The 15000-nt window shown below is 45.7% G+C and overlaps 1 protein-coding gene across 2 annotated transcripts in view; it reads left to right on the forward strand.

The window, feature by feature from the left end:
• The window catches only part of LOC308105641 (E3 ubiquitin-protein ligase SH3RF3-like), a 153077-nt gene that overhangs the window by 129287 nt on the left and 8790 nt on the right, over positions 1-15000 (forward strand). The window contains exons 6-9 of one of the 2 annotated variants that reach the window (XM_080456496.1): positions 912-1082; positions 6560-6864; positions 8446-8747; positions 14658-15000. The exon at positions 14658-15000 is cut by the window's right edge and continues 13 nt beyond it. In XM_080456496.1, coding sequence (XP_080312622.1) covers positions 912-1082; positions 6560-6864; positions 8446-8747; positions 14658-15000 — 1121 coding nt within the window. The remainder of the gene's footprint in view (positions 1-911; positions 1083-6559; positions 6865-8445; positions 8748-14657) is intronic. The other variant, XM_080456497.1, reaches the window with a different exon arrangement.

Raw genomic sequence — 15000 nt, forward strand, 5'->3', positions numbered from 1 at the left:
CCGAGACATTATTCAGAGCTAGCAAAAAGTAATTATCAAAATGACATTCATTCTCTGTATGTATTTGTTCATGTTTCACAAATAGTTTAACCCTTTAAGACCGGGAACACATCGGTGTCATTTTAAGATTTATTTGGCTATTCAAAAATAGCAGATATACGAGCGCTATGAACTTGTAGATCTGCTTTTTTTTTTTTTATCGTGAAAGTTTGTGCAAATCTTTGAATATATTTTTATTGCAAACAGTTTTCTGAAAAACGTGTGTCGCTATATGAGTGGTTCTCAAACTTTTCCATGTCAAGGACCACCCAAAATTATATGTATTTGGCCGCGGACCCCCATCTCAAAATATGTTGTTCCAGGGACCCCCAGAAGCACAAAGATTTGCACAGAGTTTCCACGATTTTCCCCCAAAAATAGCAGATCTACAAGCTCAGCTTGTATATCTGCTATTTTTGAATAGCTAAAGGAATCTTAAAATGACACAGATGCGTTCCCGGTCTTAATGGGTTAACCTCAGACAGGGCCATACAACAATGTTTAGCAGTCGTATCACATTTAGACAGGGTTAGTATCTGAACATCTCTACTCGCATGTACAGTGAGAAACACTGAGAAAGGATATTGGCGTGTGCTTTGAAGTGCATCTAACTCTGACTCCCAGGGTTTTTCGAGACCTTCCAGACAGTCAGCTTTTAAAAAGCTTGTTAAAGCTGTCAATAACCGTTGTGGACCGAGGCTGTTATACTGTAAAAGCTCCACATGAAGTCAGCTCAAACATTTTGCACTCCAATTTGTGAGAAATCCACTCGGGGGAAGTTCATAACAGGGGCCTGTGGTTGTGTGGTGTTTTATCCTTCTATTGTCTTCTAACAGTGGCGTGTGTGTGCTTTGTGGCCTTTGTATGCTCAGCTACCTGGCGCTGTATGCCTACAAACCCCAGAAGGCCGACGAGCTGGAGCTTAGGAAAGGGGAGATGTACCGCGTGACGGAGAAGTGCCAGGACGGTTGGTTCAAAGGCACGTCGCTAAGGACCGCCGCCTCCGGGGTCTTCCCGGGGAACTACGTCACCCCGGTGTCCAGGTGAGCGAGGAGAGAGTTCTAACCGATGTCCGTGCACACTGGACCACCACTGCATTGAATTTATTAGAATTAATTAAAAACAGAATTTGAATACATGTACTTTGGGGGCTTTGGATTCCCTCTGCACCACAGAGGAGAGTAAAGCAGTTTGGTGCAACTTATCAGTTCTTTTTTTTGGGATACTTTCTTTTTGTTCTTTTTGTTTTTAGAACAAGCATGTCATCTTGGGCATCACAGTACAATAAAAGAAGTAAGACGCGCGAACGCTAGAAGCGAACGCAGCTCGAAAATATTGTGTATTTACGGACTTGTAATCCGTGTTATTTCACCGTGATGGGGAGAGAACATTGACATTGTGTGTGTGTGTGTGTGTGTGTGTGTGTGTGTGTGTGTGTGTGTGTGTGTGTGTGTGTGTGTGTGTGTGTGTGTGTGTGTGTGTGTGTGTGTGTGTGTGCGTGTGTGCGTGCGTGCGTGCGTGTGTGTGTGTGTGTGGGATCCTATATTAAAGCAACATCAGTCCTTTAGAAAGTTCTCAGTCCTTTTCTCCTCGATTTCAAAGGCCATGGCAGTTTGCCAACAGATATTCCATTGATTCACTCCTAATCCTAACAGCACGGTGAACAGGCCTCCAAATATAGCAGAAAATAAATAAATAATAAAACAGAGAAATAAAATAGAGAGATAAAAGATAAAAAACTTGATATAATATAATACAAGTAATATACCTCCACACATAGCTCAGTTTCACCTACTTGTACCTACATACAGATATACTTACATACTCACACACACACACATGCATATAAAGATCCTTCACAGAATATCCATTTTCATGTATAATATCCATTTCAACCAACTTATCTGAGTTCTAACTAATTTGAAGTTCTTTTTTTGAAGAAAAACTTCAGAACAAGACAGCCAGCCAAAATGGCGTTGCCATTGATAGACACACAATCCACTTTGCTACACACACTCCTGCAGCCACAATCATCTTCAGTTTGGCTGTTGCCATTGTGATCATCGCTTTCAATCATAACGGGCGCATAAAAAAAATGAATGCAAAAGCAATAGTCGTTTCCCTCGGCGGACTAATATCGTATTTGCCGATTTAACCCATTTAGTCCTGAGGCCGATTCTACAAAATGTCTTCTAAATCCTAACCGTTTTCTGAAAAAACGTATGTTGCTATAATATCAATGGTTCACAGACTTCATGTCAAGGAACCCCCAAATTCTGTATTTGGCCGCGGACCCCCATCTCAAAATAATTAAATTAAAAGTGTTCGCTTTAAAAAAATATATATTCAAAGATTTGCACACATTTTCACGATTTTTCAAAAAATAGCAGATCTACAAGCTCTTAGCGCGGCACTCGGTGCCGCGCTATGAGCTTGTATATCCGCTATTTTTGAATAGCCCAAAGAAATCTTAAAATGACACAGACGCGTCCCCGGTCTTAAAGGGTTAATTATCATCGTCAGTGTCATTATCAGGCCCGTCGATCACTGGAACTCTCGATAGACTCAGCGCCCCGCGAGGACATTAGCACTCGTTGTTCCCCCAATCTGTATTCTGCTCTATGGAGCATGTCTGGGATTGATGCGTTTTAGTACTGCTGAGAGGGAGAGAGACAAGACAGAGAAAAGAGAGAGACAACAGAGAGAGAGAGAGGAGGAGGAGAGAGAGAGATAAGAGAAGGGAGAGAGGGAGAGACAGCGGAAAAGAGAGGAGAAAAGGGACTGACACAGGAGCAGGGGTGTAAAGTAACTTAAGTACATTTACTCAAGTACTGTACTTAAGTACAATTTTGTGGTACTTTTACTATACTGGAGTAGTTCCAATGGTTAATACTTTTACTTCTACTCCACTACATCTCAGAGGCAAATATTGTACTTTTACTCCACTATAATTATTTGAAAACTTTAGTTACTAGTTACTTTGCAGATATAAATTATTATAGTATAAAACATACATTAACCACTTTAGCCCTGTTTTATATATAGGTTATTTGAAAATAGCCGATCTACAAGCTCACAACGCGTCGCGACGCGTTTTGAGCTTGTAGTTCTGCTATTTTCAAACATTTTAGTACTTTAACTTTTGGTACTTTAAGTAAGTATATTTTGATGCCAATACTTTTGTACTTTTACTCAAGTAGTTTGGAGGGGGGTGGGGTGGGAGATGAGATGAAAGAGATGTAAACAGCAGGTGTCCTCGGTTGGATTTGAATGGTTCTCACATCCAGTGGTTTACTGGTTACGCAATCTGATGCCTCAGTTATTCTACGGCGCACAACGGTGTCGCGCGGCAAAAATAACTGATCTATACAGTATAAGCTCACTGTGCATTGTGGAGGTTGTGAGCTTGTAGATCAGCTATTTTGGCCAAGCGACTAAGTATAAACGAGGCTGAGACGAGCACATCCAAACAGGAAGACGAGCAGACGAGAGAGAGAGAGAGAGACAGAGAGAGGGGAGGGGGTAATCAAATGAGAGGCAATTTGTTATTTTTACGCAAGTGGACTCTCAATCCCTGTCTCTCTCTCTCTCTCTCTCTCTCTCTCTCTCTCTCTCTCTCTCTCTCTCTCTCTCTCTCTCTCTCTCTCTCTCTCTCTCTCTCTCTCTCTCTCTCTCTCTCTCTCTCCCTCCCTGTGTTATTCTGCTCTCTCTTTCTCGGGCTGTGTCTCCCCCTCTCCTTTTGTCTGCAGTGCAGCTCAGAAATCTCTCAATATGATAATGAGAGGCTGCCAAAGACTGAATCACATACAGACACTGCACGCACGCACGCACGCACGCACGCACAAAGGTGGAAAGAGAGAGCTCGGATAGATAAAAAAAACATGTGCCAAAGGTGTGTGTGCGTGCATGTGTGAATTGTATGTGCAATGCATGCACTTTTATTTTGTCATAATCATGCAAGTCTGTGTTGTTTTGGTTGCACTGTGCTTTTCGCTCCACATGGGGATTATTCTTGTTCTTACCTTCCTTGCCTTAGTTCCAACACACGCACACACACACACACACACACACACACACACACACACACACACACACAGACACAGACACTCACAAACACACTCACACAAACACATAAACACTCCACCACGTACGCCGCCATAACTCTGCACGCGCGTGACGGGAACGTCGATGAGCGGCCATGAGAACGCGAGTACCTCTGCGTCGGCGTGATAGCGCGGGGCTCACTGTTCTGCCATTCAGCAGTCCTGTCCTGACAGTAACATGAGTAGATGAGCCGTCACAATGGCCCCGGGGCCCACTGGGGCCCCCCATAACGCTCATACCCGGCCCACCAGGAGATCATGTTACTCACATCACTCATTCTCCCACGGAACGGACGCTGGAACTGATGAAACTGACGACAGATTGTTATCAGTGCAGCGAGGCAAGGCACTCTAGTGAAAAATATGAACCGCTTAAACCCTCTAGACTTAGTCAATTGGACCTGAGTTAGGCTCTGTACTTGGGCCGCTTTTTCCCCTCTGAACCAAATCTCTTCACCAAAAATAGCCGCTTGCTTACAGACTTGTCCCATAATAGCGATGCGACCAAGGGGCTAGCATCCGGTTTGTAAATTGAGGAAGATAGAAGATTGATATAGGAAGTGTGACAGTTCAAATGAATGGCCTGTAGTCTCGTTGTTTCACCGCTGCTGGTTGCAGAAGCAATTAGGCTCTATTCAAGCGGATGGGTTTTTGGCCGAACTTTACACTTGATTTTATTACCTTAATAAACATTGTCATAAATACTATATGCTTCCCTTCGCTAGTTTAAAGTCTCATTTTAATCACCATGATATGCGTTTTGGTAAATTATGGTCCCATTAATTAAAAGATTAATGATAAAGTAGTTTCTAGGATTTCTACTGGTTCTACCGAGTGAAGACACACTGCGGTTTCAGCTAATAGCATTAATTTCCGTTTGCATTTTGGACCGGATGTCGACCGGATATAGAAAGATTTGAGAAGAAGGATTCTCAAAGAAGGATTTGAAATTGCTGCAACAAAAGGCTTCATTTACGGTCTGTAGTAACCAATGGTGTGACGCTGTCCATCATTTCTTACGGTCTATGGATGCGACACGTTTGTAGATTGGCTATTTTTGAATAGCTAAAGTATAAAATAATGGTTATAGCTAAAATCTAAAATGACACAGATGCGTTCCCGGTCTTAATTGCTTAACAGAGATCTCCCTTTCCTTTTCCTTAATGAAATGTACAACAGATAATAAGTAAGTATCGATATTTTTGCGCTACACAGTATATGTGGAATAAAATAGGGCTTAAGTGATTAATCAGACTAATCATTTAGTCGATTATAAAAATCTATTTACTTTTTTTTTCATGTTGATTCTGTGATTTGCAAAAAAAATTGCTTCGAATAATCGAAAAAGTAATTGATAGAATGATCACTGGGAAAATAATCGATGGTTGCAGCTCTATAATTGCTCAGCATTTCCCCTGTCGCCCACGGTGGAAGGATCCAGTAGAGCAGAGATCTGGAAAGGGGTCCTAGAGTGAGTGATGTGCAGTGATTTATCTGTGGGGAGCATCGCAGATGACAGATGACGATGTGAAGGTTATCTGTCATCAGGTCTAACAGCATGTGACTGGGAGGTGGAGATGGTCCGCCACCGCTGCAACCACCAGCAGCATTGGCTTTCTCTCTCTGCCACTGTTTGACTGCTCCTTCCTCTGTGTCACTCACACTCTGTGATCTTTACTTAATACCTCTCGCTCTCTGTCACTCTGTGTGTGTGTGTGTGTGCACGCGCATGCGTGTGTTTCTCCCTGCCCACCTCCTGCCTTATTTAACTTTATTTTTCCCGCTTTCTTTGTCGGGCCTCTCTCTCTCTCTCTCTCTCCCCCCCCTCTGGCTCTTCCTCTCAATCACCACTGTCCTTCATCCTCTACTGTAACTCTCTCCCTTTCTCTATACTTCTCTCTCTCATACTCCATTCTCTGTCACACTCACAGTATCTTTCTCTCTCCCGCTATATTCCATCACACTCTCATCTCTCTCTCTCTCTCTCTCTCTCTCCCTCTGTCTCACTGTTTCGCAATCAGTGCTCCATGCCATGGACCACAAGGGGTCCAGGGCATAATTACAGTTGGTCCATGGAAAAATGTTTTAAAATGTCTTTTTGTACCTTTCTTAAATGTTTCTCTTTCTGTAAACCTGTGATGTAACAACCGTTGTAGAACGGCAATTTTCTTCTTTTTTTTTTAAAATATACATTTGAAAACTTGTGAAATGGGTAGTACATTTAGAAAAACCCGGACTTTCACTTGTAACAGAGTATTTCTACATTGCAGTATTGATACTTTTACTTAAGTAAAACATTTGAGTACTTTTTCCACCTCTGAACAGCACTGACATCTCTTTATCTCTCTCTCTCTCTCTCTCTCTCTCTCTCTCTCTCTCTCTCTCTCTCTCCTCTCTCTCTCTCTGTGTCTCCGCAGGGCTCCGTTCGTGGTGGGCGCTGCCCGGGGCTCTGGTCTGGCCGTGGTGGGGGGCGGCGGTAGCGGCGGAGGCGGGCCTGTGCAGACGGGACACAGGGCGTCGGCCCCCTCGTCTCCGTCGGGCTCCCCCGGCCCGTCGCCCCGCCCCTCCACGCCACTCGCCAACTCCAGCCCCGCCTCCCCCTCCACGCAGTCGGCCACCACGCAGCTGAAGAACTGCCTGCGCTCCGGGCAGCAGACGGTTAACCAGGCGCGCACCGCCGCCATGCAGCTGGGTAAGCTTGCAGACTGGGAGCTTTTCTTTGGTAAATTGATGCCCTACTTCATCATACAAAAGTGTCGTACAAAAGTGGCGAAAATAGCAGATCTACAAGCTCACAACGCCTCGTGTGTGAGCTTGTAGATCGGCTATTTTTGGCTATTTTTGTTAATAATAATGAAAAAGGAATGTTTTGGACAAGGTTTCCAACCGACAGCGATGATATATATATATATATATATTTACATATATACATATATACATATATACATATATACATATATACATACATACATACTGACACTTACACATGCTTACACACTAAACTACGCTCTGCCACTCACACACAAATATGCACAGATACACAGTTTACATGTACATAGCTTACATATGCGGATATACTACAAAATAATAATACAAAAACGTTGTTAGACACACACGCACGCACAAAGGCACAAAGGCACACACACACACACACACACACACACACACACACACACACACACACACACACACACACACACACACACACACACACACACACACACACACACACGTAAATGTCTGAGATCGTATCTACTTTTCCTCCACATGCAGCCTTTTCATGGCTCTGGCATCTCTCCATTTACTCTCTGTCTCTCTCTCTCTCTGTCTCTCTCTCCCCCTCTCCCTCTCTGTCTGTCTGTCTGTCTCTCTCTCTCTCTCTCTCTCTCTCTCTCTCTCTCTCTCTCTCTCTCTCTCTCTCTCTCTCTCTCTCCCCTGTCTTTTTGTGAACATGATGGTGCTTAAAGTTCCTTCTGGGAGGCTTACGAGTGCACATTGTGAAAGCACTGCCAAGAATACACACACACACACACACACACACACACACACACACACACACACACACACACACACACACACACACACACACACACACACACACACACACACAGCTGAGTGACATCAGCATACTGTTGTTTTGTGTAATGATAGAGCTCTGTGCTTCATTTCACTCTCCATCTCTCTCTGTGTCTCTCTGTCTCTCTCTCTCTCGCGCGCACGCACGCACGCACGCACGCACGCACACACACACACACACACACACACACACACACACACACACACAGCTGGTCTCCATTATACAGACTAGTAGAGTATGAGTGCAGTAGTTCTGCTAGTTGAACTGTTTAGTCACATGACCAAAATGCCTACTTACAAATTGGCGTGCGTGCGTGCGTGTGTGCGTGCGTGCGTGCGTGCGTGCGTGCGTGCGTGCGTGCGTGCGTGCGTGCTGCACTGTCACTGTGCCCAAACAGGTGGCTGCTAACCCTGACATGGAATGTGTGTGTGTATTACCATACTTGCGAGGGCCAAATGTCCCCACAAGTATGGTACAATTTGAGAAATAGACATTGTAAGGACAATTCTGGAGTTATGCCTGATTTATGTCCGGTGTCCTACACCGAAAATAGCCAATCAACAAGCTCTCAAAGCGTTGCAGCGGGACGCTTTGTGAGCTTGTAGATCGGCTATTTTTGGCTTTAGGGTTAAGGCTACAAATTGCACAAAATGATAAAAATGGCATTTATTGTCCTAAAAGTGTTGATATCGTCACAAGTGTGTGTGTGTGTGTCCTCTCCACCAGTCCACAGCCCCCCCGCCGGCAGCCCGGAGCGTCCCACCGTGGCCGTCTCGCCGATGCGACCCCAGAGTTGCTCCTCCCCCTCGCGCTCCCCCGGCCAATCGGGCCGCCCGCTCTCCATGGTGTGCCCGGGCTCCTCCTCCCTGGGGCCCTCGCCGCTCTCGTCGCCGGCCTCGCGGCCCCTCCTCACCCTCTCCTCCCCCCTCTCCTGCCTCACCCCGCCCAACACCTCGGTGGCGCTGCTCAACGGGGAGACCGCCCACCCGCCGTCGCCCGGCCCCTCCCAGTGCGCCCCCAAAGAGAAGGTGAGTGACGGCTTTCTGTAAACTACAAACACTGTCTATGATGCCCATGTCTACAATGCATTATAAACATTTTTATAATGCATTACAGCAGTGCAAACCTTTTCGTGTCAAGGACCCCAAAATTTATATGTATTTGGGCCGCGGACCCCCATCTGAAAATATGTTGTGCCAGGGACCCCCAGAAGAGATCTACAAGTTCGCAGAGCGGCACGAAGTGACGCGCTGTGAGCTTTTAAATCTGCTATTTTTAAATAGCCAACGTATAAATGGATTAAGGGGTTAAAATGATTGTGATTACATTAACACATTTTGCTGGGGACCCCCTGGAACCCCCCAAGGACCCCTGGGGGTCTCCGGACCCCACTTTGAGAACCAATGCATTACAGTATGCTTATAGCTCTGTATTATTATCATAAGCACTCGTAAATACTATATAGATTTATAATAATAATCATAATACATTATAAAGCATTTTATAATGACTTACGTGTATGAGGTCAAGTGTAAATGCAATAATATCTTCTTATAACACTAATTAAAATTGTATATGCACTCATAAGCTCTCATAATGCTTTCATAGCATTATTCATAAAGCAGTAAAGTGACAAGAAAACAGCATGCAAGAACAACCACTTATGGTGACTTAATCACGCTATAATTCAAACAGTGGTAATATTGCAATATTAAATAATAATTATTTATTACAACTACACTGATCCATGCAAAATGGTAATGCTTCGTAATGATTATTCTCATGAAGTATTATGAATATTTACGAGTGCTTATAACTATAATTATACAGTGTTATAAGCAGATTATAATGCATCATAAAAGTGTGTTTATATTGCATTCTAGACACAGGCTTCATAGAAAGTGTTACCAAAAGTTGTTCCTTACTTTTAAACTGTGTGTGTTTTTGTGTTTAGTTTGCAGTGGAAAGTAACTGTAGAAAGTAAGGAGATTAATGGGGCTGCTCTGACGAAATGCACAACTATGTGGAAGTTATGTGTCTCAGGAGGGATGTGAAAGGAAAGGTCTCATCTGATGCATTTTTAATGAGGCTGCATGGATTTGGCCGCGGACCCGTGTGACACGCGAATAAGACCGTCCAGAATCCATAGATTTCTCTGTGTTGCGTCTGCCAAGATGGTTGAAATGCCATCTAGATTTCACACGCCAGTGTCTGTGTGCGTGCATGCGCTTTGGCCGTGTGCGACGCGTGTGTGTTTGTGTGTGTGTGTGTGCAAGCCAGCCAACTTGTGTATTCAAAAGGCCAGTGTATAAACTGTCATCCACGCAGAGACAGCTGCACCGTATAATCCTCAGCGTTCGTTTATCCGTTTTGTAACTCTGAGAGTGTTACAAATGTAACTATCTATCAGAGTTAAATTCACGCTCTGGATTTGTGGTATACCAGTAGTGTGGTACAAACACACACATAACCCAGTTGTGTGTGTGTGTGTGTGTGTGTGTGTGTGTGTGTGTGTGTGTGTGTGTGTGTGTGTGTGTGTGTGTGTGTGTGTGTGTGTGTGTGTGTGTGTGTGTGTGTGTGTGTGTGTGTGTGTTGTCGCCGTCAGATCAGCCTGTATCTCTCTCTGTCTGTACGTTAGAATCAGTGGAGGGTTGACAGTGATGGATGGCTTGGCTGGCAACTGTCTCAACTCTATTTCGTCAATGTCGGGTGAAAACCTCATACGTCCAAAACGGTTACATTTCAGGATTCAAATAAAAAAAATAGCAAAAGTAGCAGATCTACAAGCTCAAAACGCGCCGCTTTGCGCCGTGTTTCGAGCTTGTGGATCTGCTACTTTTGATGCTTTTGTGTGACGCTGTAGTATGATCAAGTTAATTTATGAAAAAAACACAAAAAGTTAGAATGTGGAGATAAGAGGTTTCTGCCCGACAGTGACGATTTGTTTCACCGCTGGCTCCACTGGCTGCTCCAGCTAATCTAACTACATGGCTCGGCTGACAAAGACTTCATTGACTATGAAACAGAAGACGACGAAGGCTCCGTCACCACTGTCCCATTAGCAACTGCAGCTTCCCAAGAGCTATTTTTAAACAGCCGGGGTGTACGAGAAAACCTTCACACACTTAGCCCCGTTAACCTACTTAATCCAACAGTGTTTAGGATATAGACTCACAAGTCATTCTCTTCCCTCGGCTATAGAGCCCGAGGAGGTTAAAACTGGGTGGAAGCAATTAAAGAGTAAAAAAAAAAAAAAGAACGTGCATTGCAGAACCAATCAGTGACTAGGGCGGTCCTTCATATTGGGGCAGTGACATGATTGATTGCACGCTGGGAAAGACCTTGCCGGTTGAATGTCTGAACAGAAGTACCGGAATTAAACAAGGAAATGACGTTGCCGCTTTACAAATCTGTTTACATTCTCCGTCAATGACACAAGTATTGTGATTGGTCGAAAAAGATTGTTTCCGGGGGAAATACGTACGACTGAAGTCCCGCCCCTATAGACACTCTCTGCTTTAGGTCGTGACCAGGCTTTTCTCTTTGCAGATGAGGAAGACGGGGAACAAGGCTAGATTGGTTGTAGCCGTACGTTTGTTTAGCGGCCGTTCTCGCCGCCGTTCTAGCAACTCGATAGATAGATATATACCTTTATTGATCCCTCGGGGGAAACTCAGGTGCCAGAGACAGCACAACAGTAAAAGTTACAGATACAGGGCATAGAGTACAGTATACAGGTACAGAAGAGTAACATCACACTAAAGACACCCTCAAATAAAATATTCATAAAAGTATACAGACGTATTGTATACACCCTATACAATTATCCTGTCTGGTGCAGAACAATTTGACACTGTCAAAAAATATTAAATATACAGATGTATACACGCAGGGGTGTCAAACTCGTTTCGGGCTGAGGGCCACATTACACGGAAGGTGACTTGATGAGGGCCACAACCAGTTGAGCGGACTTGCATGTGTGCGTTCACTTATACAGCTGTCACTTGGCTTTGTTTTTCAGCCTGTTGTTTCAGTCACTGCTATAACTACAGTATATCACTTTACAAATTGTGTTTATTATCAAGAAGAATAGCTACTTTAATTATTGGCTTTCATTATTGGTTATTAGGCTATACTGGTATTAGGGCTTATAGTATAGGGCCTATAGTGGATGTTACAAATGGACACACACCACAAAGTTAAGCAATAGTTATAACACCAACACAAACCACACCTTGGATTTAGTCCCCAGATTTATCGTTAGGCGGAGATCTCCGTTTGTCTGACATCGCAAGACTATGTTTAGGAAGAGTTACAAGAAGGAAGAAAACAAATAACACACAAAAACAAGCAAACAAAGGAAAGCCTAGAGATCAGATCCCAGTTGGTATAATTGTGCCAGAGTGTTGAAAATCCAGTTCTTTGAAGACGCAGTGTGTTGTATTTTAGTTAGTTTTGTCTGACAAAAACGAAAAGTTATGGTAACCCTCCTTCAGACCAAAGTACCAAAGCGACGAGACATTCTAAGCCTGATTCACTTACGCGACGCATTGTGTGCTTGTCGAACCTGCTATTTCCGGCACACAACACCGCTGTACAACGGACCATAAATTAAGCATTAGACCATAGCGTTCCTTGGGGGGGTTCTAAATGGACACTTACAGGTCTGTAACTTTGGGACGGTGCTTGAGGTAATGAGGTAGTCTCGGGGCCTGGACTGCTTCAACGGAACAGGATCTAAAGGTCCGGAGGACAGGAATGCCCTACATGGGATGAGAAGAGTGTGGAAATCTGACATGGGAGAAGACCTCAAGAGGCGGCTGTTCGTAGCTACAGTGGAGTCAGTACTGCTGTATGGGGACTTCAGCAAGGATGGGCTGCCGGTGGAGGCTAGTGGAGCTCAGCTCCACTAGCTTTGAAGCTGCACGCACGCGCCCCACACCCGCGAGAGAGCCATCAACGCGCCGTTAACACCTAGAACAATAGCCCTCTACCTGGCTGCTTTGCATAACACTGCAGAGTGCGAAAGGGGATTCAGCCAGATGAATGTAATCATCACCCCAATCCGTACAAAGTTACTGGTTAAACGGGCCTTGATGTTCATCAAGTTACATGGGCTACCTATAGATGACTGGGACCCTAGAGATTATGTGATAACTTGGCTGAGATCCCATGCTTAGTTGAGGACCCAAGAGCGAGAGCTGCACCAGACACTCAACGAGGTTATCCCTGACCGTTGTTGGAAGTTCGTATGACTGTTCATATGATTGTTTTAAAACCACAGTTTTGAAAGCAATTAGCCATCAGTGATTCTCAACCATTTTATTTTCAAGGAACCCCAGTTTTACATGCATTAGGCTACGGACCCCCATTTAATGGCATGGACCCCAATTTATATTGTAAAATCACTCTGAGAGTGTACAAATGTAACAGGTCCATTTGGTTACATTTGTACACTCTCAGAGTTACAGACCCATAAGTGTCCATTTGGTTCCTAACTATCCATCATTTAGCCGGTTACCCCCTGGAACCCCCTCAAGGACCCCTGGGGGTCCCCGGACCCCACTTTGAGAACCAATGGGCTAGACGGCACTCTCGCATTGCATTGCATCGGTTCCGTTTGTATACTCCCACAGTTACGGGGTCCGTGAAGTGTCGAACCACTGCCTTAGGCTAACGTGCGTTCACTGCACTGTCACGCTCCCTGACACTTTGCCTGGGGGACTGGGGGAGCTCCATCAGCTCTCTCACACCGTGACGCACAGCATGTGGGACATACTGAGTTGTTTCTAGATGACTCTGTCCTCCATGGCCAGCGTTTGACTGGCCTAAGCGGCTCTCTCTGTTTAGACAGGTGGGCTTTAACTGAGCGTCGTTTGTGGCGTGGGTGTGTAGGTGGGTGTTGTAATTGGGTGTTGGAGAGGTTGGGTGAAGAGAGGTGTGGGGGGGGGGGGTGTTGCTTGTGGATGTGAGAGTATGAGAGAAAGAGAAAGCGTGTGTGTGTGTGTGTGTGTGTGTGTGTGTGTGTGTGTGTGTGTGTGTGTGTGTGTGTGTGTGTGTGTGTGTGTGTGTGTGTGTGTGTGTGTGTGTGTGTGTGTGTGTGTGTGTGTGTGTGTGTGTGTGTGTGTGTGTGTGTACACACATGTGTGTATGTGTGCGTGCAATGTGTTTAATCGTGTTGTCAGCCAGACACCTCTTTGGTGCATGCTGATAATTGCCTCTGACTCCACCCCTCACCTTCTACCAACGTGCGCACACACACACACACACACACACACACACACACACACACACACACACACACACACACACACACACACACACACACACACACACACACAGGTGTGCGAACAAACGTGCACGACTGCCTCACAAACCTCCACACCAACATACAAAATAGCACAAGCTCTAAAGACCTGGAACAGAGCAAGAGACATGCACAGAACTGATAATAAACCGCCTCGTAATTAAACTCTGGGCGTATACTCCCCTCTAGTGGCTGATTGTGGAGAACTACACTGTCCAGCCCCTTTAACCTACCTGCTGCTATAGTCTCCCTGCAGTCACAGGCTTATCTTTGGACCTCATCGGCTCACATTCAGCTTACTATTCAGCCATTGGCCCTCATTTATCAGCCAGACATGCATGCATGCAGGCAAGCATGCGCGCACACACACGCACGCACACACACGCACACACACGCATACACACACACACACACGCACACACACACACACACACACACACACACACACACACACACACACACACACGCACACGCACACGCACACACGTGCTTACAGCCATACAGACACTCTCAGTTAGGGGACAGATTAAGCCTTTAAGCTTCCAAATGAAAGACAACAGAAAGTGATTATTCTCTCTTATCTTTGCCTCCTTCTTCCCCCTCTCTCTCTCTCTCTCTCTCTGTGGTGCAGAAAGAGAAGAAGGCGGGCGGTCTGCTGAAGCTCCTGTCGGGCGCCGCCGCCAAGAAGAAGTCCCGCTCGCCCCCGTCGTCGCCCCCGACCCACGAGTCCCGAGCGGCGGACCCCAAGCACCACCCGCACCACCACCACCACCACGCTCGCTCCGGCTCCTGCCCCCTGGTGGAGGCTCAGGGGCGGGCGGGCTCCTGTCCCATCGAGGGCGACATGGCCGGCGCCGTGGGCCTGGAGCCCCTGCACAGGAAGTCGGGCTCGCTGGACACCAACTTCCCCCTGTCGCCGCCCGCCACGCGCCCCTGCAACGCACTGCTGGCCCTGCGGCCCGAGACCAAGCCCC

Source organism: Gymnoscopelus braueri (assembly GCF_963280865.1).
Source record: "Gymnoscopelus braueri genome assembly, chromosome: 18".
NCBI lineage: Eukaryota > Metazoa > Chordata > Actinopteri > Myctophiformes > Myctophidae > Gymnoscopelus > Gymnoscopelus braueri.